Source organism: Rhinolophus sinicus, chromosome 3, assembly GCF_057876585.1.
Source record: "Rhinolophus sinicus isolate RSI-liver-muscle chromosome 3, RSI-T2T, whole genome shotgun sequence".
Lineage (NCBI taxonomy): Eukaryota > Metazoa > Chordata > Mammalia > Chiroptera > Rhinolophidae > Rhinolophus > Rhinolophus sinicus.
In genome coordinates this window covers 79,083,900-79,106,309 of record NC_142503.1, presented here as the reverse complement: position 1 = coordinate 79,106,309, position 22,410 = coordinate 79,083,900, and the positions used below count along the sequence as shown (strand labels likewise).

Below are 22,410 nucleotides of genomic sequence, written 5' to 3'. Positions count from 1 at the left end.
CGTATCCTCTGCCCATCTGTACCTTTTAGCACTTTGCTATTTAAGTTATCGCTAGTAAAGAAATAAATAGGTAAAGGTCTAGGAAGGAAGCAGGATGAAAGAGAAAGTAGAGAGGAAAAGACTTATTTTTTAATTTATAGACTTCTATATTGCTTATGTAACAGTGTATTTTGACATTTAAATGTTTTAAATGTTTAAGAAATACTCAGGAAAAGAAGGATATAAATAATCTACAAACTATTTAACTTCTGAATAATATCTGAATTAACTGCTTAAAGCATGGCTTCTCTTGGGAGATTCACATAAGACTCATTTCTGTAAACTTCAGAGGTAAGTTTTCAAGCTGTTATCTACTTATTTTTTTGCACCTGCCACTCAATTTATCATACTGTGCTAGATGCTTTAGTGACACTTAAGACTCATTCCAGAATAATGACTCATATTATTGAATTTGTTTCTGTTTTTCCCCCACCTCCTTTTTGCAAAGCCTGACTTTTGAACAGGACATAGAGCATGGCAATACAGATGGCCTCGGAGACTGTCACAGTAAGTAAAGCTTTTCATCCTGTTTACCTCTGCGTAAAGATGCTTTTATCAAATGGCCTAGAAACATTACCTCGCATGTGAAGCTGAGTGCAGCTGGCACCAAGACATGCATAAATAACAGAAACCATCTTCTAAATATCAAATAAAGAAAACAGTGTGTTTTAAAGCCAATGTTGTCAATGCTGTTGCTATAAATGCTGGCACCTATTTTATTATTATAATGCTGTGGAACAAATCCACTCTAGAAGGTATGACTTACAGCAGAGCAGTAAGTTATATTAGTATTTCCATTTAAAAAAACAACAGAAAAAACAGTTCTGTTGTTTTTTAAAATGTTAGTGCACTGTAATTTTTAGCCAAATTATAAAACGGCTGAACATTGTACTCTAGCTTTTTGATTGAGTGGGATTGTTTTGACTGTTTTATTATTCTTGAACATATCAACTAACAAAAGTAATTATTTTTTTTAAAATTAGATTTATGTCTGTTACCATTTGCCATAAACAAAAATTTCAGAAATAACCGACTAAGTGCAAGGTGACTCAAAATAACCTTTTTATAGAAATTACGCTCATCTCAGTTCATTTCAAAATTTGTTAAATGGTAACATTTTAGTTAGCACTTCATGTAAAGGATCCTGGTCAAATTTCTGCCCAGTTGTCCTGTGATGCGATTAATATTCTGAAAATGCTTTATTAACACTAACTTAGAGAATAATACCATACTCTTAGAAAATGTTTAGTTTGCAGCATTTTAAATGTTATAGATGATGAATTTCAAGACGTTTGCTTTCAAAATGGCACCTAAAAAATAGCTCCTAAGGGAATGAAACTGTATCATTTCTGATATTTGATTCTGTGATGAAAATCATTGATGTAACTCTAAATCTTTGAACCATGAGTTCTGAAATTTCAGACTCTACAGTGTCATTCTACTTTCTGCCTCTTATAGAGATCAGATATAATCAAATAAAGAGGGACACAGGCAGTCTTAGCTCCCATTTCTTTGACATATATATTTTTTTGTTTGCAAATATTTTATATTGGCAACAGCTTATTATATCTTCACACACAAAATCTAACGAGTTAAGAGTTCAGCTTAGGAGACAGTGTCATTGCCAAAAGACCTGTTACTTTCGTACAGTGAAACAATTTGATGTTTGGTCCATGGATCTCAACCACATTGCCTTAAGGCTCCATTTTCAGGGAAACAGGTTTTGTTTTGTACGTGTGTCTATGTGAGTGAACTTACTTAGCTGATTTTATATTTTTATGATCTGGTAGTATTGGCATCTGTAGAAAAACAGGGGTGTTGATTTGGATTTAATAGGTAAATACATGGAAAATGGGACAATGGTTGTTACTATTTCTATAAAGTGTCCGCTACAATAGAAGGCTCACAGCACAGCCATGTCCTAGGAACCTCAGGAAACCTCTGTCTGGCACAGGGAGACCCTCGGGTCCCAAGCCAGTGGTCTACTATTTAATCTCAGCAGTCAAGCCTCTGTGTGTGCGTGTGTCCCTACCCTTGAATCCCATTCCTGCTGAGGCACTGCTCAGAGCAGGAGGGGAGGCTGAGCTGCTGCTGCCTTTCCTTGTGGCTGCTCTCTCCCTGGGCTCCTGCTGGAGCATGACCTACTTCTGTGAGACGTACCTGTTCACACACAGGTATTCAGAGGAGTCAGCTAATTGGTGCACAATGACTGTTTAACAGGATTTTAAGGGGTAATGACCCAGTCACACTACACACACACATATGTACATTGCCTATTACGTGTGTGTGACTGTTATTATTTTTGTTTTGAATTACCTAACTAAAACCCCTGCTGAGTTCAGAACACTGTGATACTGCACAGTTCCTCACGACATGGTTGTGAGGATGAAATGAGAGAGAATGTAAAGAAAAAGTGCTTTGTAAGTGTGGCCCAGATGTCACTTATTTTATCCACCTATATGTCCCTCGGTATAGAGTAGGGCTTAATTTCTCAGAATCACATAAAATCACAGTTACCATTTTTTCTACTAACTTGCCTTTTTTCTGCCTCTTGGCAACAAAAGCAGTGACTTTGAGGAAAAATCACTTGGGGAAGAATCATGAGGGTGTGACATTGGACCAAATACAAAGCATCTTATGTCACCAGCAGAAATGGAGAAAGCACTTGCTTAGTGTTGGGGATCGTGTGTTACCAGAGTTCAGTATGAGTTTATTCCCATGTACTATGGAACTCACACTAAGCAGAGTCAAACGTTAAGTAACCTCCTGCACCCTTTTGTCTTTCAGATTCCTTTGTGGCACTGAATGGTAAGGAAGATATTACTCATAATTTAATATTGATGGAAATCTATTTGGGAAATCCTATTTCACTAATCCTCCTCAGGACTTTCAAACCTTAGGTTTCTTTGTTAATTATTTCTTATCTTCATTATTTTTTTTATAGACATTTCAACTCCTCTACCAGATCATGAAATGTCTTACGACACAGTATATGGTCAGTTTATGGATTTCTTTTTCATTCTTCAAGCCATTCATCCTGTGATAGTTTATAGTTTTCATTCCTAAACATCATGAACCAGATTCTTTGTTACTTCAGGGCCCCAATTCACTAAAATTACTTATAGATTTCATTATGCTTCAAAAATCACTCTGCCTATATGAGACAACTGATGTGAGACTGAGTCCTACATTTTAATCCATATAACATGAAATGTGCCAACCTTAGGGAATTCGGTGAATATAGTTAATGAGTGCATGAGGGAGAAGAAATTGCTTTTGGACATAAGTATATCCAAGATAAAAGAATAGCGCTTATAACTAATAGGCAATAGCTCTTTCCCAAAGTACCAGTCCCAAAATGCTGACTTTCAGAACAATACCTTCTGCAGGGGAAAATCTATACAGGGTGAAGATATCATGCTCTTAGTAGGCAAAACTTTCCAATATAGCATGAAATTAGCCATTAAAACTTAAGTTCATAAAGACTGAATATTTAAACATATTTTCTTTGCGATTTCTGCAAAATGTATACAAGGAAGAGTGACGCAGTAGAAATGATGTACAAACAGGATTTACCCATTGTTCCTGCTCTGAAATACACAGACACTATATTAAACAAAGCCAGTAAGTCCATAAACAGAATATTCTGAGCTCTTCATAAGAAAAGATGAAATGTAGTGGAAACGTTCAATTTCCATTTCTGAAAGTTCCCCCAAATATTTATTAGGGTAAACTATTCATGCATATTTTAAATATAATATGAAAAACGTGTGATGGCAAGTGTAAGCTTCTGTATTATAATGAGAACTACGAGTTTCATTGATGTGTAGATATTTTATAGTTTTTGTGTTTAAGATATGTAACAGTAACAATTCTAGGGCAGTCTTTACATGAAGGAGGTAGGTGATAAAGGAAGGTGAAAAAATAAAAGAAGAAAGCAAGGTGGATCTAGCATTCAAAGAAATAGTTCAGATGACTACAAATGTGTTTAATAGCTCTATGTAAACTCTCAGTCCCTGTGTCTAATTAACATAAATAAAAAGCCTCTTTGAAAGTCCTAAAGACTATCTTACAAAATGGAGCTGTGCAAATATGGAAAATGATGCCTGGTTTCTCCTGGTTGTCCCCTATGTGAAGTGAGGCAGTGGGGAGTGGATGAGCCCACAGAATTCATCCAGCTTTAACATTCTCTCATCTGTGATTCAAGCCAGAATATTAAACACCAACAACTGGAAGAAAAATTTCTCAGGAGGCTAATGTCGTTTAACTTAGCTTGCCCTTCAGAAAGAGAACCCACTTAGCATCTGCTCTTCTCCAATGTCATACTTTGCACATCATTTCCTATAATTGAATATTCTTTAGCAGATACTGAGAAATTCAGGTCCTGAAACTAACTGAACCAGCAACCTCCCAGCATTCATCAATTTATACTAAGACCAATTTTAGCTTCCAGATTATTTCTCATATAGACAGAACCATGAAACCATGGGGTGCTGTTCATGACCAAAAATCACTCTCCAATCTATGGATCTCTTCCCTCACAAAAGGAAAGAAACTGATTCATTCTTCCATATTAACCCTTTAAAGGATGATGCCCCTTCATCTTCAGCTTGTGATCATTGCTTTCTATGATGAAACTGAGGAAAAGTTTGAATATTCCTTTTAACTAATGACCCTGTCCATTTCAGTGCTAAATCTATCAGGTATGAAGTGGTTAGATGATTCACTGACCATCAAAATAAGGGCTGGTCCAGACAGTACTTAGAAAAATAGAGCAGACTTTCTTTTCACAAACTATTGAAAATATGCTTATTTTTGGAATAAACATAGGTTTAATTAATTCATTCAGCTAGTATTTGTTGAGTGCCTACAAAATGCCAAGACTAGACTAGTTGCTGTATTTGTACCACCAAAGGAAAAGACCAAATTGCTATTTTTATGAGCACAGATATAGACTAGGAAGCCAACCCCAAAGTTCACAGCACACCCGCTGTTTCTAAATGTGTCCTCTGAATGTTTACATAACAGTGCATTGGCTGAGTGCAGGCTCATAGAGTAAACCACAACAGCCTAACTCAGAATAGGGGATCATTTCAATCAACCATGCAAACTCTCGGTTTGGCAAAAGCTCTGCGCAACACCAGTGACATAAGCAAGAACCATTTTTTTGGTGAATTGGACCCTGATTATTTTCCTTCTGTTCCTCTCTTGTATTGATATAATGTCTCTTTTGTGTATCTAATCGGCTACAATAATTGTTAATAGGTTAGAGTAGTCTGAAGGGTCTCTAACATCTGGAATCACAAAGATTTGTAGATACAGAGAAACAATGTGATGCATGTGAAAGTTTTAAAATCTCTCTTTGGATATTACAAGAATAATACATCATAATCTCCTTTGAGTAAAATATGACCTCCCTAATTGGATTGACAAGACAAAATTGTAGGTTCAAATTCTACTGACATGTTATACTATATTCACAAATGATGGCCTATTTTTGTAGCATTTTGGTCACAAAGTCTCTTAGTGAATGCACAAAAATAATATAGCCTATAGAACCAGATTCTAAGAAGGAATAAAGGGATTTCAACTCTTTTTTTAAGCTTGGAGAGGTAATAGTCATACTACACCTCTTTGATTTCAAACTAAGGACTGCTGCTAAATGGTGCTTTTACGTGGTGGTTCTAAAATTTTTGAAAATGAGGTATTGCTTTCTTTGACTATTTGATTCACCAGTGACACGTGTTGCCTATCCTCAAGCATAAGTTTAAAAGATTACAAACCTCATGCTGTTCTTTTTTTTTTCCTTTTGAGTACATCAGATGCATGGTTTCTCTAGATTTACATAAAGAAAACGGAGACGTAATGGGTATTAGACTAACACTTCAGCAATAGGAAGGACCTGATTTCTCACATTTGTGTAAAACATTTTCCTACCTAACTACCATCTGGTCCACATTAATTTCCTCTCATAGCCATAGCTTTCCATTACCAATGAGTTTTCCATGTATTTGCAGCATATGGTCCAGGAAATCTTTCTACAGAGAATGTGTCCCTTAGGCATATATTTCCCCTAGATTACGGTATTAAGAAATGTTTTCCCTAAACCATACTTATGGCATTATCATAAAATTGCCCCTTGAACACAGTTAAATTGAAAGTGCTCAAAATACATATCAATCCCGGTTAAAAAAAAAAAATAGCTACTTGGATGAGAGGCTTTTTCCCCCACCATTCTCATTCCCCACAAAGCTATTTCTCCTTGCTCATGCTGGGTGCTGAATTCTCTCTTAGGCTGACCATATACTTCACTAAAACAGTGTTAAATTCAAGAGTAGACAATAGAGGCTGTATCTGAGACCTCTTTGTAAGAAGAAAGTAAAAGTAAACTTGCATTTCCAATTCCACATTAATTTTCCTACCCCTGTTCTCTTATCAGTATTATGAGATGAGATGTGAAACCCAGAAATGTAAAAACAATAGTTTTGTCTACATGCAAACATTCTTGAGTTTTAAATGAAGATGTTTTTAGCAGTTGGATGTGAACCAGACTATGTGCAACAAAACGGATGTTTGAAGCTGTGTGGGAACCAAACAAGTTCTACACAGAAAGCAGCCTCTTCTGTGCTACCAGAGCTTCGAGGTGGCATCTAAGGGTGGTGCTGCCGTGGAAATCACTATAGCTTAGATGAGCCACGTGGCCCACTTGCTTTTCCCTGATGTGTATATTCTGTAATTTGCAGTATTAAAGCCTCCTAGGAATCCCACTTCCAATACTAACTGTAAAAAAGAAGACCGCAATGCATTGATCATTATACTCTCTTTCTGGTAGCCACTGTTTTCTTCCTCACATACGTGGTGATCACAGCCCGAGGCTGAAGCCACCTGTGATTCTGTCCTACTTTCTACCAATTACACATTCACAGTAGTTGCCCTAATGTCTTTCTAAAAATTACTCAAGAGGCTGCTATAGGTAAGATGGCTTAATAAGCCAAAGACTCTACTCGAAAATCACAGAGCAGTTATATTTTATTTCTACCAGAGAGAACAGGTAGTGGGGCTTCTCAAAATCGTTGGGGCAGTGTAGATCAAAGTATCTGATATAATCTGCATTAACCTTGTGGAATGAAGGCAGCAATGCTTAGGAATGTATTCACAAGAAATGTCCAGTTTCTGCCATAACTCCCAGCCTAACCATTCTTCTTCTGACACATCCTATTGTAGGATACTATAGATCTCAAAAACCTGTCCCTAACTAATCTGATAATATCAGTTGGTGTGGCCTCAAAAACAACCTCTCGCAAGGATAAGTCATGAAACTAACTTCGTTGGAATAAGATGCAAAAGGCACAGCTACAACATGGAACAAGTTGAGGCCTCCATGCGAGTGAAAAGGAGTTGGGAGCAGATCCCGTTAGAAAGCAGTGACTTCTCCCAGCAAAATGAATGCCTGTAAAGTGGAGCTGAAGCTGGAAGCTACCATTTCCCCGAAAATAAGACCTAGCTGGACGATCAGCTCTACTGCGTTTTTTGGAGCAAAACTTAATATAAGACCCAGTATTATGTTATATTTATTAAATTATATCATATTTGTTATATATTATATTATATTATACATTATATTAAGGAAGACCCAGTCTTCTAGTATAGTAAAATAAGACCATGTCTCATATTAATTTTTGCTCCAAAAGACGCATTAGAGCTGATGGTCCGGCTAGGTCTTATTTTGGGGGGAAACACAGTAGACACACCCACCATGAGAAAGGCTCAGGACAGCTGAGTTGTCTGTGATGGGGGAGAGGCTCATCCACTGCCATAAACCTCCCCCATCAGTTACAGATAGTGTCCCCAGAGTGGACACATTCTGCTTTTAGTGCTGCGATGGGAATACCAAAGCAGGACACTAGTATTTCTCGAGCACCTTCTGCTAGGTGACAGCACCTATAGCTAGGTACTGCCACCATTATGTCACTTTATCCTCCCAACACTGGGAGATAAGTGGCATCATCCCTGTTTTGGAAAGCCAAGGCCCCGAGAGGCAAAATGATTCCCCGAGGCTCACCCAGCAAGAAGCAGAGATGGGACCTGGCCCTTCATCCTCTAACTACAAGTTCAAGGGGGTCTTCCGTTGAACCCCACCCCCAGCCTTGTTATTTTGAGGGCAATCTCCTTTCAGTCTCACAGCCACCTTGGGCGTCCCACCTCCTGGCCGCTGGGCACATGCGGGCGTCTCTGGTGATGTTGTCCCTAACTGTATTTGTGATGAAAACAGGGCACTCCAGCTCCCTCTTGCCCAGCACCACCACGTCAGATTCGGCGGCTCGAGAGGGGTATGAGTCTAGGGGAGGAATGCTGGACTGGAAGGATTTGCACGATTCACCTGACAGCACAGACTCTTTGGGGGCAGTGTCTTCCCATAATCACCAAGACAAGAAGGGTAAGGCCTTGGAATTGCCTCTTCCTCTGGGGGGAGAGGGAGGGAAAAGCAGGGAGGACTGTGTAACTGCTTCCAGCTGAATCACAGCGACATTTAAGACACCTCCAACACACTGCGACTGAAACATCTCCAAAAAGACTGCAATCCAATCCTCGGTGGTAGGCTCGATCCTACATTATTGCCCAACCAGGGAGAAACCACACAAAACAAATAACCCAGCCTCTCAGTTTCCTCCACTCACAAGAGGTGTGGCTTGGCCCAAAGTAGATGCTGGCTCCTGAGATCCCTTTTCCACTCCTCTTAGCTCATTCCATGATTTTTGGGGTCCTCTTTTCCCACCATAATGGAATGGAATGCAGGGCAGCCTTTGGCAAGTGCATGTAATCGAAGTTAAAGCCCGTTTAATCAGGGAATGGAAAAATAGCAGGGCAGAGTCTTTTCTGGCTGGAAGCATCTCTCTCTCCCATAGTGCTGACATTCGAATAGAGCCGTGGTCCTGAGACATACTGTACTCGCCTTTAGAGGACAACAGCCAAAACAAAAATATGTAATTTAATCAAGCAGAATTGCTACGTAGTTAAAACGAAAAGGAAGCGGCACTAAATGAGGGGGACTCTACTGTGAACTGGCCTCAATTCTCACTTGCTTTCTTTGCTCAACTAGAGACAGGAAATGTCATCTCTTTCCTCGCCATTTGCTGCCCTAGTAACAAACACATCCTACTTTAGCTGCAGCTGCAACCAAAGAGGCCTTTGCTTGTCCAAAAAAGTCTTGTAAATCAGACACTGAAAAGCCCAGTTATGTTGAGAGCTCGTTCCCCCATTCAGAATTGTTTACTTCTATATGTTTTCAAGAGTTTCCTCCAAGCAGGGGTTTGAGTCTTAAGGGGAGACCAGCCACAGTGCCCTTTGGAAGACAAGCCTGTATCATGTCCTCCCTCAGGGTTCTCGGTATATGTCTTTACTCTTAGAGAATGTTTTCTAGGCGGACTCACATGCTACATTTCCATTCTCTGTTTTGCATCTCATCTCTTGAGAGCGCCATAAACTCTGCTGCTCTACATGCCAAGCCAAACTGGGAAAATGTAACCCTTTTAACTTGTTCCCCAGCATGTCCCCTCAATCGATTTTATTTTTCTTCTGTAACTGAATATGCCCCTAATCTTTTTTAAAAAGAGGTTTTTGTCTTAGCAGCCTCTTTAAATTGGAGGGAACCTTGCTCTTACCATCCCGAGAAAGCAGCAGGCCAATTTGTGATGGGACCGGACTATCACAACGGGCCACAATCCCTCGCATCTGTTACGTGTGGCTCCAGACGGCTGATGTGTTAGTCCTGGCCGAGTTCTCAAGAAGAGACAACTCAGTAAAATCACTTTGTTTGCCCACTGCAACCTTCAGAAAAACCAAACAGCCTTTCCAGTAAAGCATTAAATATGTCAACCAAATATCTAGCTGTTGGTTACAATCATTTTGTCCTCACTTCCCTGAGACGGGTGGCTGAATTTTCTCCAGTCGTTAACTCCCTCCAGGGATGAGGTTATCAAAGAGTCCAATTAACACTTTGACATCAGTTTACAATTCGGCATTGTTCATTCTCTTGGGTCTTATTATGAATATTGACAAAGCTGGAAGCAGTCTACAAATTGTCAAACAATGGTGGCAGAGGTGACCGCATGGGTGTTTAACATGATCACTGTTCTTGTGCTATTAACTCCTTGCCTTGCCCTGTCAAATTTGAGTTTGATTTTTTGACAATTATGTATTTGATGGGGCAATGACAATGAGATGTTATGCAAAAATTTTTTAAAGATGTAGCTTAATGTTCCTTTTACCATGACTTTTATTATTTTAATTTCCACTTTGCTCTGAATTATTTTTAATGATCATGATTTATTTTGATGTTTTGTTTTGCCAAGCACTGTGTGGTATGACTTAGTGATGGCGTTATTCTGTTGGAAAAGTCTTGTTTCTTTCTGATTCATGATGACGTACCTTAACTTGACCCAATCTGTGATCCCGCTTCTTTTCTTTTCATTCCCTGACGTGGATGCCTTAATGATGTCACATCCATGCGTGCAGCATCTCCTGGGATGCGAGAGTTTCATGGGTTTTCTGAGGACTTCTGGCGGGTGCTCTTTTCACTGGGTCAATTGTCTCATGGGAATGTGACATTTGTGTGCGCCAGCTTTAGGAGCTAAATATACTCTGGAATTGTTTCTAAAATACCGCACATTTCCCCCACTAAGCAGAAAATGTGTCCACTGACCAGCTAGCTAAGGAGGAGTCAAGTGTCCAACACCCTTTTTATTTTGGCTACAGAATAAAGACCAAATTACAGAGCCCACACCTCTGCTCTGCAGATATGCTGAGCACCACTGGGCTGGTCTCAGTCTCTGTCCCACCTCATCCTCCAAAACAATTGTGTATTTCCAGAGTATGTTTGCTTGCCTTTTTCTTTCTTTTCCTTGCCGTGTCTTTCGTCTTGATTTAATCCTGTGCGTCCCTCCCATCTGTTAAAGCACCGTTCCCAACCTTGCAATCTAACCCCCTTCTGCTACCATTGTTCTTAGCCTCCCCTTTTCAAATTAATAGACCCACGCCCTCTGCCCCTCTGCGGACTGTTCCAAGGCTCTTTCCTTCTACATTGCGAGTAGCATTCAGATGCTGTCTGTATATAAGCCATAACAAAGCGTGAGAAGAGACCGGCAAAGCACGCAGAAGTATTATCACAGAAAATGAAGTAATTTTCTCTCTCGGTAACTGGCCTAGCCCTTCATTACCCTACTGGCCTTGTCTAATGTCTCTTGTCCTTGCTGCTTTTCTTTAAAATTGCCTGATATCTTTCAAGTCCTAGATTCATTAGTAGAAACAGCCAACTGCTCTGCTTTATCTCTGGGTCCCTAGATGTCTGGAGCCTCTAGAGCCAGCCCTTTAATCACCAAGTTGATAAATTAGATGCAGCCCTGGCTACTTCTTTCTTGGTTTTGCCACATTTAAAAATATATATTATTTATTCTTCCTATAACTATTGAGGTGGTAATGAGTAGTTACAAAGGGGCTCTAATTACATGTGAATAAGAAAGAAAATCCAGTTTATTTTTAGATCTGGCTTGTCTCCCCTCAGCCGCCACCTTCCCACAGCAAAAGAAACAAGAGCTTTCTTTTTCAGGTTAAGCAACACTGAGAATTAATAGCCACTCTCGTTTCTCTTGTTTCTGACCAAAAGTAACAATACCATAAAACCTGATTTCCAAGAAGACGGCAATATACGTGGGGAAATTAGCCATGTACAGATCTGCCAAGAGAGCTGTGGAGCATAAATATAAAATGTAAATGCTGACCACTGTCATTAGGGTACAAGAATAAATCAGGAACAGAACAAAATCCCCTGCTTCAGAGCGCTTGTGAGCTCTCAGAAAATACACGAAACAGTCAATATAAACAAAGATGTTCCCAATTGATTGGAAATGGCAGGACTGTAGTCTGCTTACATACTTAGCAGAATCTTTCAAGTGAGATATTAACATATTATTGCATTTAGTCAAGATATGCTCATTACAGACCAGGACAAGATGTAGGAACAATTTAAATAAGAGATCAAATGAATAATTTAAACTAAAATGTACAATGTTGAATATATTTTAATCAATATACAAGCCATTTGTATAAGCAATTTTTAGTCTGCGAAATAATACTCCAGTAGGATTCATAAGGTCTATAAAGAATTCTGAGTATATTGTCTACACTTCGTAACAATCCTAAATGGAATTTTATAAATCCCAGGGTTTACCAGCAATCCTCTTTATAGTCCATTATTTACTCCTCAATGCGTCATAGCACAGCAGCATCGCCTCCACGTAGGACAGGCACCTCACGTAAGATGATTTAGGCGGCTCAGGGGCGTCATGGGATTTCAAGAATCATGTGGTAGAAAGTTACACCCTTTTCATTTCTCATTCAATCTTCTTGGTTACTCAAGGAAAAAGTCTCCAGTTGGTGCTTTATCATTAACAACTCTCTAAAGTTGCTACTACACCTCTTAATGGTAAGAAAGAACAACAGGCTTTAGATTGGGGGCTTTGATTTGTAGTCGGAGCTAGCTGCAATTAACATTATTTTGCTTTCAGTTAATTGTCTTTTTATGGTTACCTTCCATCTATGAAAAGCAATTTTTTTCCATTTATGATAACGATACAAAGTTTCCATTTGAAATGCATTCTAAAGGTAATTTAAAGAAAATATTAATAGTGCAGGAGGTACAGGGATATAAAACTACTAAGTAAATAATATGGTCAGTGAGACTCACTGGTATCAATCAAATTGTAGTATTGATAGTTGAATAACTCAAGTTTGGATAACTCTGGTCTAGAGCACTTAAGAGAGACCACTGAGGATCAAACTACCACCAACACTCCTGGCATTTGGAGGAATGCGATTTAACAATCGCTAACATTCTGTGGGTTGAGCTCTGGAGTGTTGGTTGCAATTATACGATCTAGTGCTCTTCTGATTTTTCCTCCAACTACTGAGTTTTGTGACTGGGGATGAGAAGTTTGGTCAAGGAGGGATTTAGAGCAAAATGGATTTAGACTAAAACAAGAATTAATCATTCGAGGCTTGTTAAGCATCTGGCGAGATTTTTCTCCAGACCAACAGTGAGCAGCCAAGTGTAAATGCAGCTAGTTATTACCAATCTGTGGCCTAGTGAAAGTTTACCTTTGGCACTTCCGCTTCCCGGCTACTTCTCCCTTGTCTGTAAGGACCTTTGTGCTGTGGTGCATTCCCCTCGCCTGGCAATAACCTACATTTGATCCTTCTTTCCCTTTTCTCTCATTCAGACTTTACCTATTCTGAATCCCAAGCCCTTAGAGCCCAGCTTTCTTCATTAACAGGCTTAGAAATCTGATTTTAAGTGAATATACTGCATAACAGAGCCTAGCCCTGATCGCTTGGTCATTTTAACAATCTCCAATGCTTAAAATCTAATGGGTTGGGGATTTTAATGCATTCCAGTTCTCCCGACGGGAAAAGTGATTTCTTAGCTCCTATCAAGTCAGATGTAGGTAATTTTGTGTACAGAGAAAATTATTGCTGGTGACAGTAGTAAGGGAAGAAAAATAAGCTTCTCTCCTTTTCCTGACTCCCAAACTTGGGCCGAATTTTCTCTGTCATTTTTTCAGTAACATTACCATAACAAAAATGTTTTCTGAAGCGTCTCAAGCAAAATTTATTACTGGCCCCACAGCACAGTATCGGATGCCAGTAAGGAGCTGGAGGCTACACTAGAGTTAGACGTAGTTCCTGTCCAAGAAATAGCAAACCGCCAGACAGATGAAGCACACAGACTCGGAAATGCACCAAAAAGCTTTTACGACCACTACTGTCTTTGAGAACAAGGCAAAACTGTACACCGCGGATTTTAGAAAAAGATATTAGACAACTGAAGACAACTTGGCTGAACACATCAAGGACATAGCACTTGGAAACAGTTTTTCAGCGCCTTTTCTTTAGTCCTTCCCTTCAGTACCAATATTATAGCTGTCATATATCACTTGACAGGGCGGAAGGAGAAAGTGAGGGATGTGTTTGGTACAGAGTTCATATTTAAAATTTTTGTGGAAAAGCTGACAAACTCAGGCTTTATTTTTGAACAGCCTGTTCTTTATTTAAAAAAAAAAAAGAAAACTAAACTCATGGTAATCTGCAAGTAACACCTGTAGTATCACAGCCATTTCTAAATGTGGTGGTGGAACAGGACAGTCTTCAAAGGGCTTCCGTCGTGTGGGGAGCACTCCGCATGGAAGGGAGGGACGAGGAGCCCCGACTTCCACCTAATAACTGACCATTAACTGAACCACATGGAACATGCATGGTCAGATCCAAGGACAGAGAGATGGGGACTTCATTGCTATAAACAACACTTTTGAATTAAGAATACATTTATTTTTGTTTTTGAGAGAGCAAAGGTATCCTTCAAAGGTCATAAGAAATTTGGTATCTAAGTTGCTGATAATAAAAAATACAATTCTTGAAATTTAGTTTATTAGTATTTTTTTTTATTTGTAAATTATGCTATACAGGCTTCATAAAGGTCTAGTATCATTTTTTTTATTACTGTTAAACTATTTTAATCTCCAAAGGTCTACAGTGGGTCTAAAGAATATTTTGGGGAATCATTAGAAGCGTATTATTTGAGAGTAGAAGAGTAAGGTTGCTTAGATAAAACATAGAATGCCCAGGTAAATTTGAATTTCAAATAAACCATGAATAATTTCTTAGTGTAAGTATGTCCCACATTATTACACAGGACATACTTCTACTAAAATATTATTCTTTATCTGAAGTTGAAATTTAACCAGGTATTCTATACATTTATTTGCTACCTGGCAGTCCTATTGAAGAGGTTACTGATAACGTATATAAGATCTAACCTCTAGATTACATTTGCCCTTTAACCCTTAGAAAACCCAGAGTAACCCATATAAGAGGAATTAAATTAAAAATTTCATTCTTTGAAAAATATTTAATCTCAGAATATCACTAAAAGTTATATATGTGTTTGAAATGTAATAATTTTAAAGCTTATCACTGAAAGCAGGCTTTCAAATGCCACTTTTTAGTGAGGAAGGCTCAGAAACCAAACTGTCCCCAAACAAGGGCATGTTTAAAACTATTGGTTCTTTCTAATTATATTTAACCTCAGGTTTTTATCAAACTGTTATGTTCTCCGTATTTTTTTTCTTTGTTTTTTTCCCCCCATTTCTTGTTTCTATGGCTTTGAAGGGGATGAACTGGAATCCTAAAAGAACTAGAAAATAATAGGTTAATAATGGTATCAATAACCCTAGTCTCCAAGGCAATACAGCCACCTTCCTTCCTTTCTTTCTTCATGCATTCAACAGACATTCAGCAAACCTGTGCTATATAGAGAAGACTTATGCTGAGTGTTACAGCAAGCCCTGCACTCAAGCAGCTTACAGTTTTGCAGGGGATACACACAGGTGACCTCCTGGCGAGCCCATGGGGGCAGAGCGAAGTGTGAGAGTAACAGAAGGAAAGGAGGCAGACCAAGCACTGAGAGAGAGAGAGAGAGAGAGAGAGAGAGAGAGAGAGAGAGAGAGAGAGAGGAGCCACACAACTCATTCCTTGTTGGGGGCCAGGGGAAGGCCTTGCAAAGTGCTGAAGGAAAAGGGAGAAGAAAGACATTCCAAGCTACATAAGTGACACGACCAAGACAGAAACCTATTAAAGGACAGAGTGTAGTGATAAATAGGCAAGTAGTGTGCTGTGATGACAGCGATCAACAAGGCCAGATTAGGAACTGAGACTGAAATGGTAGTCTGGAGCCTTAAAAGTCATGCTGGGGGGTTTTGGCGTTCGCTGTAGGCAGTGGGGGGTAGGAAAGTAGATGGGTCAAAGAAAGGGATAAAAGGAGGGTGGGAGGGAGAGAAAAACAGGTCAAGAGATTGATAGGTAATATATATACGAAATCGATTATTCAGTCACATTAGGTTAATTACATACACGTAATAAATTTGGGAAATAAAATTTGGCATCACTTTTGGATCTAAAGTATCTATGTGTACATATCACTGAATATTCCTGGTAAGTGCTCCTTGCCAAGCTAAAAACTCTATCTTAGGTAAAGCCTAAGATAGTTAAGACATCGGGATGCATGGCACACTTTTCATCCAGAACAGATTCTGAAATCAGGGAGACTGAGAAAGAAATTATAATATATCCCAGGGTGCCACCATTTATTTTTACTACATTAATATTTCTTTGTCACCTACCAGAAAAGGAATCTATTTGTAGTCTCTGGCTTTTCTTTGAAGAGCTGAGGAAAATGGTATTGTGAGGTCAGGTGCTAGACTCACACACAGATGGCAGGGAAGTGTCCATGTGACCGTGTGCTGGGGAGCAGAGGCGAGGAATGGGAAACCCAAGGAAAAGGCTGTAATTGCTCTTTCAGCAGCTCGGGCAGAGATGTAGATTTGATCTAATTAATTTTGTATCCTCTTGACAACTTGCTGAATTCATCTAAGGTCTTGATGAGATTATTGTGGAAAGAGTAGAAGTAAAAAAAGTTCAATGTCAGCCATGTAGAAAGCTATTTGATCTCCCTGCCTGTCTGAATCTGCACACCAATATTTGGATTTTTTTAAAAAAAAAAAAAAAAAAAAATTTGGATTTTCTTTCTAGCGATATCAACTAAATCCTTTTCCCCATTTTTCTCAAAAAAACAAAAGACTTAATTTATGATTATGGAGACTTGACTTTTTTCTTCTAAAATCAGCAGCTTAAACCTTAGGATATTTAAAAAATCAACTTACCTTCTAGTTGATCTACAGCCACTTCTTACCTTTAATCTACAGCCACTTTTTCAAACCACATCACTATTGACAAGAATTCATTCTACCCCCACCCTTTTCCTGCAATCTCTCTTTTTTTTTTTCATTCTCTCCTATCTTTGCACAAAACACACAATGACAAAGTTTTCTAACAGCTTAATAGAATTTTCAAGGACTACCGGGACTAGGTTAGGCATGATCTTATTAACTGAACATCTGGAGTAGTTAAAATTTTACTCCTTAATTGATTCAACTGCACTCTGTTCATTTAAAATTTGTTATGTTCTAACAGCAAAACTGTGAGGAGTCAATTTGTTTTTTGGGTCATGCATAATAATGGAAAAAATAGTACTAGTAGCTTTATAATAAAACTTTCTGATGACCTCATTTCCTGGAGTTAAAAAAAAATGCTTGTTACAAGTTTTATTTCGCACACCTCACTGCTCCATAGACAAAGAAGTCTAGCTAGGGCAAAACAGGGGAAACCGAGATGTTTCCTGAACACAGCTTCTCTTTTCTTCACATTATACGTGAGAATGGCTTAAAAGTTGCAAGAGTTGCTCAGAACACATAATTCATACCATTGCCATAGAGAGAAAGAGGACAGAAAAGCTGTCTGCATGCACTAGTCCCAGGAAGATACAGGCTGTGCAAGTATTAGGTACAGTCCCACAAAGAGTAGGGGCCGTGCTGCAGGCCTGAGAGGACCCACATGAACCGCATCATGTAAACTTCCCAGCACCTTAAATTGTAGAGGGGCCCTGAAATAAACTAGTGCAATTGAGCTGGATGTATTGAAATACATTAGCAGATGCACAGTAGACAGGATCTTAATCAGTGTCGGAAAGCTTGTTATTAGCAGTATGAGGGTTAGTCATCCTTAGTTAATATTTCTTAAGCTCTTGGAAGTCTACAGCCTGAAAACTGTCTTTGTAAAACAGTTCAGTTTTAATGGGATAATAGGAATTTCTCACTCCAATTATTTTTAAATTTCATGTTTTTTAAAGGGATGCATTCTTTTTCAAATATGTATCTGCAATTACATTTCTTCACTAAAGGCAAGGCAGTCATTATGAACTGTACAGAAATAATGGAAGTTCAGGACAGTCACCACTGACAATGCTTTATTAGGAGGGAAAATGATGTCAAGAAATTTATAAGGCAGCAAACTGCATTATGCCTAACCTTTTGGACAGATTAAAGCTTGCCGTTTCCAGTCTTACAGCTTCTTGCTATTCATAAAAAATTGATAACACTGGACACAATCATCTGACATTTGTTAAGGTAATAAATATAGCCTAAGTGCTGATGGGTCTTGCGCTCTGTGATTTAAAAGCACACAGCAGAAATTTCATGTAACTTAAAATGTCTTATATGAGTCTATGGATTTGCAGATTCAGTTCAACTCAGCAGATCTGCAAGCACTGAGCTCCAAAGAGTACAGTTGTGCTAGGCATTTTTATTATCAAGTAGGACCTTAATTTGGGGAGTGAACACATGAACTCAGGTCCCTCCTTCAATCCAGAAATATAAAGGGAAAAGAATCTTCCTGAATTTCTCATTCTCTCGCCTGATCACGCAAAGATAGGGGAAAAGATCTCCTGAACCATTACCAGATATCGCTTGACGTCTGTGCGTTGTTTGAGTGGAGTTGATTTCCAGGTGATAGGAGATGAAGGCCTTTAAAGGAGTTTGCTCTATTCAGTAGTGAGCTCCCACTGAGATTCTGCTTCTTCTGTCCCTGGGACTTGGTCCTGACTGGGCTGACCCAATCAAGGGCATATCTGAGCCCTAATACCAACCACTCACTACCTGATGGCCCCTGTGACAGAGATGGGGGAACATCAGAAATTTCCCTCTATATCCTCATACTGAGGTAAATAAAGAGACCACAGGCATTTTTTTCCAGCAGCTTTTGGCTCTAGCAAATTGGGCAGTAGTGGCATGGTGTTTTAGGCCGTGTGTCAAGCTTTTGTCAGGTACCAAGTGAAAGTATTAGGGATGTGTTTGTCTTTCCAATAAAACATATCAATTTTGTATTGTCTATCAGAATATGGTAACTGCAGTAAAGAAACTGTCATTCACAAGACCCATTAAAGACTCATACTTTGAACACCCAGGAAGACTACCGTGTTTCCCGGAAAATAAGACCTAGCCGGGCAGTCAGCTCTAATGCGTCTTTTGTAGCAAAAATTAATATAAGACCCGGTCTTATTTTACTATAAGACTAGGTCTTTATAATATAATAAATATAATATTATATTATACCCAGTCTTATATTAATTTTTGCTCCAAAAGATGCATTCGAGCTGATTGTCCGGCTAGGTCTTACTTTCGGGGAAACAGGGTACATTTCTTTATTTAAAGTCTGGCTGTACACTGCCTCAGTGATGTGTGAGGTTGGCTTTAAAGTTAACATTTAGATGCGTTTTTTGGAATATTAGTCATGTCACTGAGGGCAATGTTTCTCAAGCTTTCGTGAACAGAAGAATCATCTGGAGGCCCTGTTAAAACACAAATTTCTGAACTCCAACTCCAGAGATTCTCATTCCAAAGGTCTGAGTAGGACCCAAGGACTTGTATTTCTAGCAAGTTATAGGTGATGCTGATGCTGAGTAGGACTGATTTGGACACTTTCCAAGTTGTTATGGATTATTTTATTAAAGGTGACGCCAAGATCTTGTTGTATTTTCAAACCTTTATTTTCCACTCTTGGCTAACACAATTGAACCCTACCAAAGTGCTGCATTAAAACAGGCTATCTTGGACCCTGTCAAAGGCAGGTAACTTGTCAGAAATTCTAGAAACACTTCCCTTACTTTATTAATTGAGCATTAATATGTGTCTCACACCATGCCAAGTGCTTTATACACATTCATTTACTTAATCTATTTAATCCTTCCAACAACACTCATCTCATAGCCAACACTGCTGGAGCTTAGAGAGATTGAGTGATTTGTCCAAGGTCACACAGCTAGTTAGCTGTAGAGCCAAGACTTAAATCCAGGTCTTTATTACCTCAAAATTTATGTTCTTAACCATTAACACCCAGCCTTATCTATAACCCAGACCTCAAGAACTATATTTCTAGCAAGTTTAAGTTGGTAGTTTTAGGAATATTCAAACAGACCTGTTTCCTATTTGTTTATCTTGCAGAGAAAAAAAAAATCAAAGCACTGCAAATAATCCAAAGACTCACCTGAATTTCACAACTTTATAAGGAGATTCACTTCCTTGTTCTGTAGCTTTGATGCCTCATGAGAGCAAAGGAAGAAGATGGGAGCAGGAAGTTAGAAAATAGAAATGCTTTGGTTTCAGACATTACTTAGTGTTGGGTTTCCAGTGTTATTAGAAAGAAAACCTCAAAAAGAAGTTAAAGAGCACAAACATTGCAAAACTTTGTTCATCTGAAATAGTCATTACTTTTACAGAGACAGTGACAGTTGTACCACATGGAACCACAGCCCAACATTCTAGGGCATGGCTTTCAAAAGCTAATTTCTCATGCCTCCCAATCTAGACCCTACTCCACGCTCTGGGTGTAGGGCTCCCACTGGCACTGCCAAACCTAAAACGGGAGAAGAAGAACAGTGAGCCGAGCACTCCTGTTGGCACAGAAGGAGAAATGAAGCTGTTTCTCCTCTAAAAAATATGAAATTGAATGAATTACATACTTATTTTCCCTTTTCTTCCTGTGATGGCCTCCCCAAAACAATGAAAATGCATTGTTTTCCAAGCTGATAGAACTGGAAGGGGATTCAGCCGCAGGCAACCACAACCACCCAGTAAGCATTATTTCAATCTGCGAGTTTTTAAGTAGCTTCTGAACCGAGGCTGTCAAGCAGCCAGGAAGCTGCTCCTACTGTGGCACGGCCAGTCCTTACCTTACACATCTTGTATCAAGACCTGCCAAGACCCAGCACCTAATCTTCAGCCTCCTGTTGGCACAGAAGGGGGGAAACTTAAAAGGAAAAGGAAAGTCTGAGTTATAAACTCTGAGCCCACTTCCATGGCTGCTGGCATGTCGGTTTATGCCTAACCCATCTGGTTCACATTACGCCGTAAGACAAGAAGAAGGCTGCTTCCTGCCGAGATAACCACAGAGAGCTCCCACTGCACTTTCGGTGTGGTCATCTCCACTGGCTGGGGTGTGGCTTTCAGGCGAAATTGCCTCCATTAGGGTTTTTCCCCTTTATTTTCTTCTCTCCTTACCAGGGATTACAGCGGGCCCTCTGTGGTTAGCGGCCGTGGTACTTGGCCCATGACTAGTTCATTCATACTGCCGTGCAGGACGGGAAGCCTGGCATTTTTATGCAATAAGATTTTCAAACAAGAAAAAATGGGTTGTTAGATTCCATTCACCCAAGTTGTTATGAGGATTTCAAGGAAACTAACTGTAGGCTTGTCTTACTGTACAGCAGAATCAAGTCTATTTTTAGGGGATCCTACTCCAGGGCTTTTCTTGGTGTTTTGCCATCTTTCTCAGCTCTCAGACCCAACATGAACCCCACTCGGGCTCAGCAGTAGAGGAAATGTCCATCCTCCTTTTCGCCTTTGCATATTTCTCTAAAGGACACAGAGAGGCTCTGTTGTCTTTGTGGTTCCCCGCTCTCATTTACACAGATGCCTATTAATCACTGCACTACGGAGACAGACACATCCATCATATCACAGCAGCTCCGAAACAGGCACCCAGTGAACGGGTGAGAGGGGAAAGTGTGCGTTTAACCATTTCGAGGTACTGGCTGCCTAGCAAGGTAGCTGAGGGCACATGGGGGCTCTTCCTTGGTATTTAGCTTAATAGGTGCAATTGATTTTATGGGGTTTTTTTTTGGGGGGTGTCTATTTTGCTTCATTTTTTGATAGGACAGATAACGTCTCCCAGCTATTACGATGCAGTAGATACATATGGTTGAAGACAGAGTTTTAATCTTAAAAATAGTAGTAGTAAATTCAAGTAGACTAGCTTTACTTTTAATGCAAAAGTATTGACTCTGAAGCCCACAGTTTTTCAATAATGGATTCAACGTAGAGCAAGTAACCTGAGTCAGCTTTCTTGGGCAAGGAGACCCTTGAAATTGCAAATAAATTAACCAAGAACTTTCCTTCCAAAACTGACATGTCTTCTAAATATCTTTTTCAGTCATTCAAGGCTTTCACAGCCTGCTCCCAGATGATGTTTAGCTCTCGTATTTTTCCTCTACAAACATTCATTCATGCATTCATTTACTATTTATTTAACGGATATTTACTTTTATTCCTGGGGATTCAGTGGTAAATCTCCCTCCTAGAGCTGTCTAGGCGAGAAAACTAAACAAAAAGCAAGTATCAGGAGCGTGATGGTTTTAGGATAGAGAAATGTAGGGCTCAGGACACTTGTAGAAGGAAGAGCTAACCTAGTCTGAGGGAGTTGGAGAAGATTTCCCCAGTTAAGCTGAGACCTAAAAGAGAGGGTCAGAGGAATAGGTGGTGAGCAGGGATATTCAGGGTGGAGGAAACAGCCTGTGTGGGGGCCCACAGGCGAGACAGAGTGCAGGAGAGTGGCTAGTACCTAGCGTGGAAGAGACTGGAAGGGTGTCAGACC

The 22,410-nt window shown here is 39.4% G+C and overlaps 1 protein-coding gene and 1 long non-coding RNA gene across 5 annotated transcripts in view; one reads left to right on the top strand and one right to left on the bottom strand.

Moving 5' to 3' along the window:
* LOC148758511 (uncharacterized) overlaps positions 1-22,410 on the bottom strand; it is a 209,843-nt gene that overhangs the window by 69,030 nt on the left and 118,403 nt on the right. The gene's annotated exons all lie outside the window — the stretch shown is intronic.
* Positions 1-22,410, top strand: part of SEMA6A (semaphorin 6A) — a 121,799-nt gene that overhangs the window by 92,403 nt on the left and 6,986 nt on the right. For 2 of the 4 annotated variants that reach the window (XM_019746523.3, XM_019746525.3), the window contains 4 exons: positions 488-546; positions 2,827-2,847; positions 2,984-3,034; positions 8,312-8,476. In XM_019746523.3, coding sequence (XP_019602082.1) covers positions 488-546; positions 2,827-2,847; positions 2,984-3,034; positions 8,312-8,476 — 296 coding nt within the window. The remainder of the gene's footprint in view (positions 1-487; positions 547-2,826; positions 2,848-2,983; positions 3,035-8,311; positions 8,477-22,410) is intronic. The other 2 variants (XM_019746526.3, XM_019746527.3) reach the window with 2 other exon arrangements.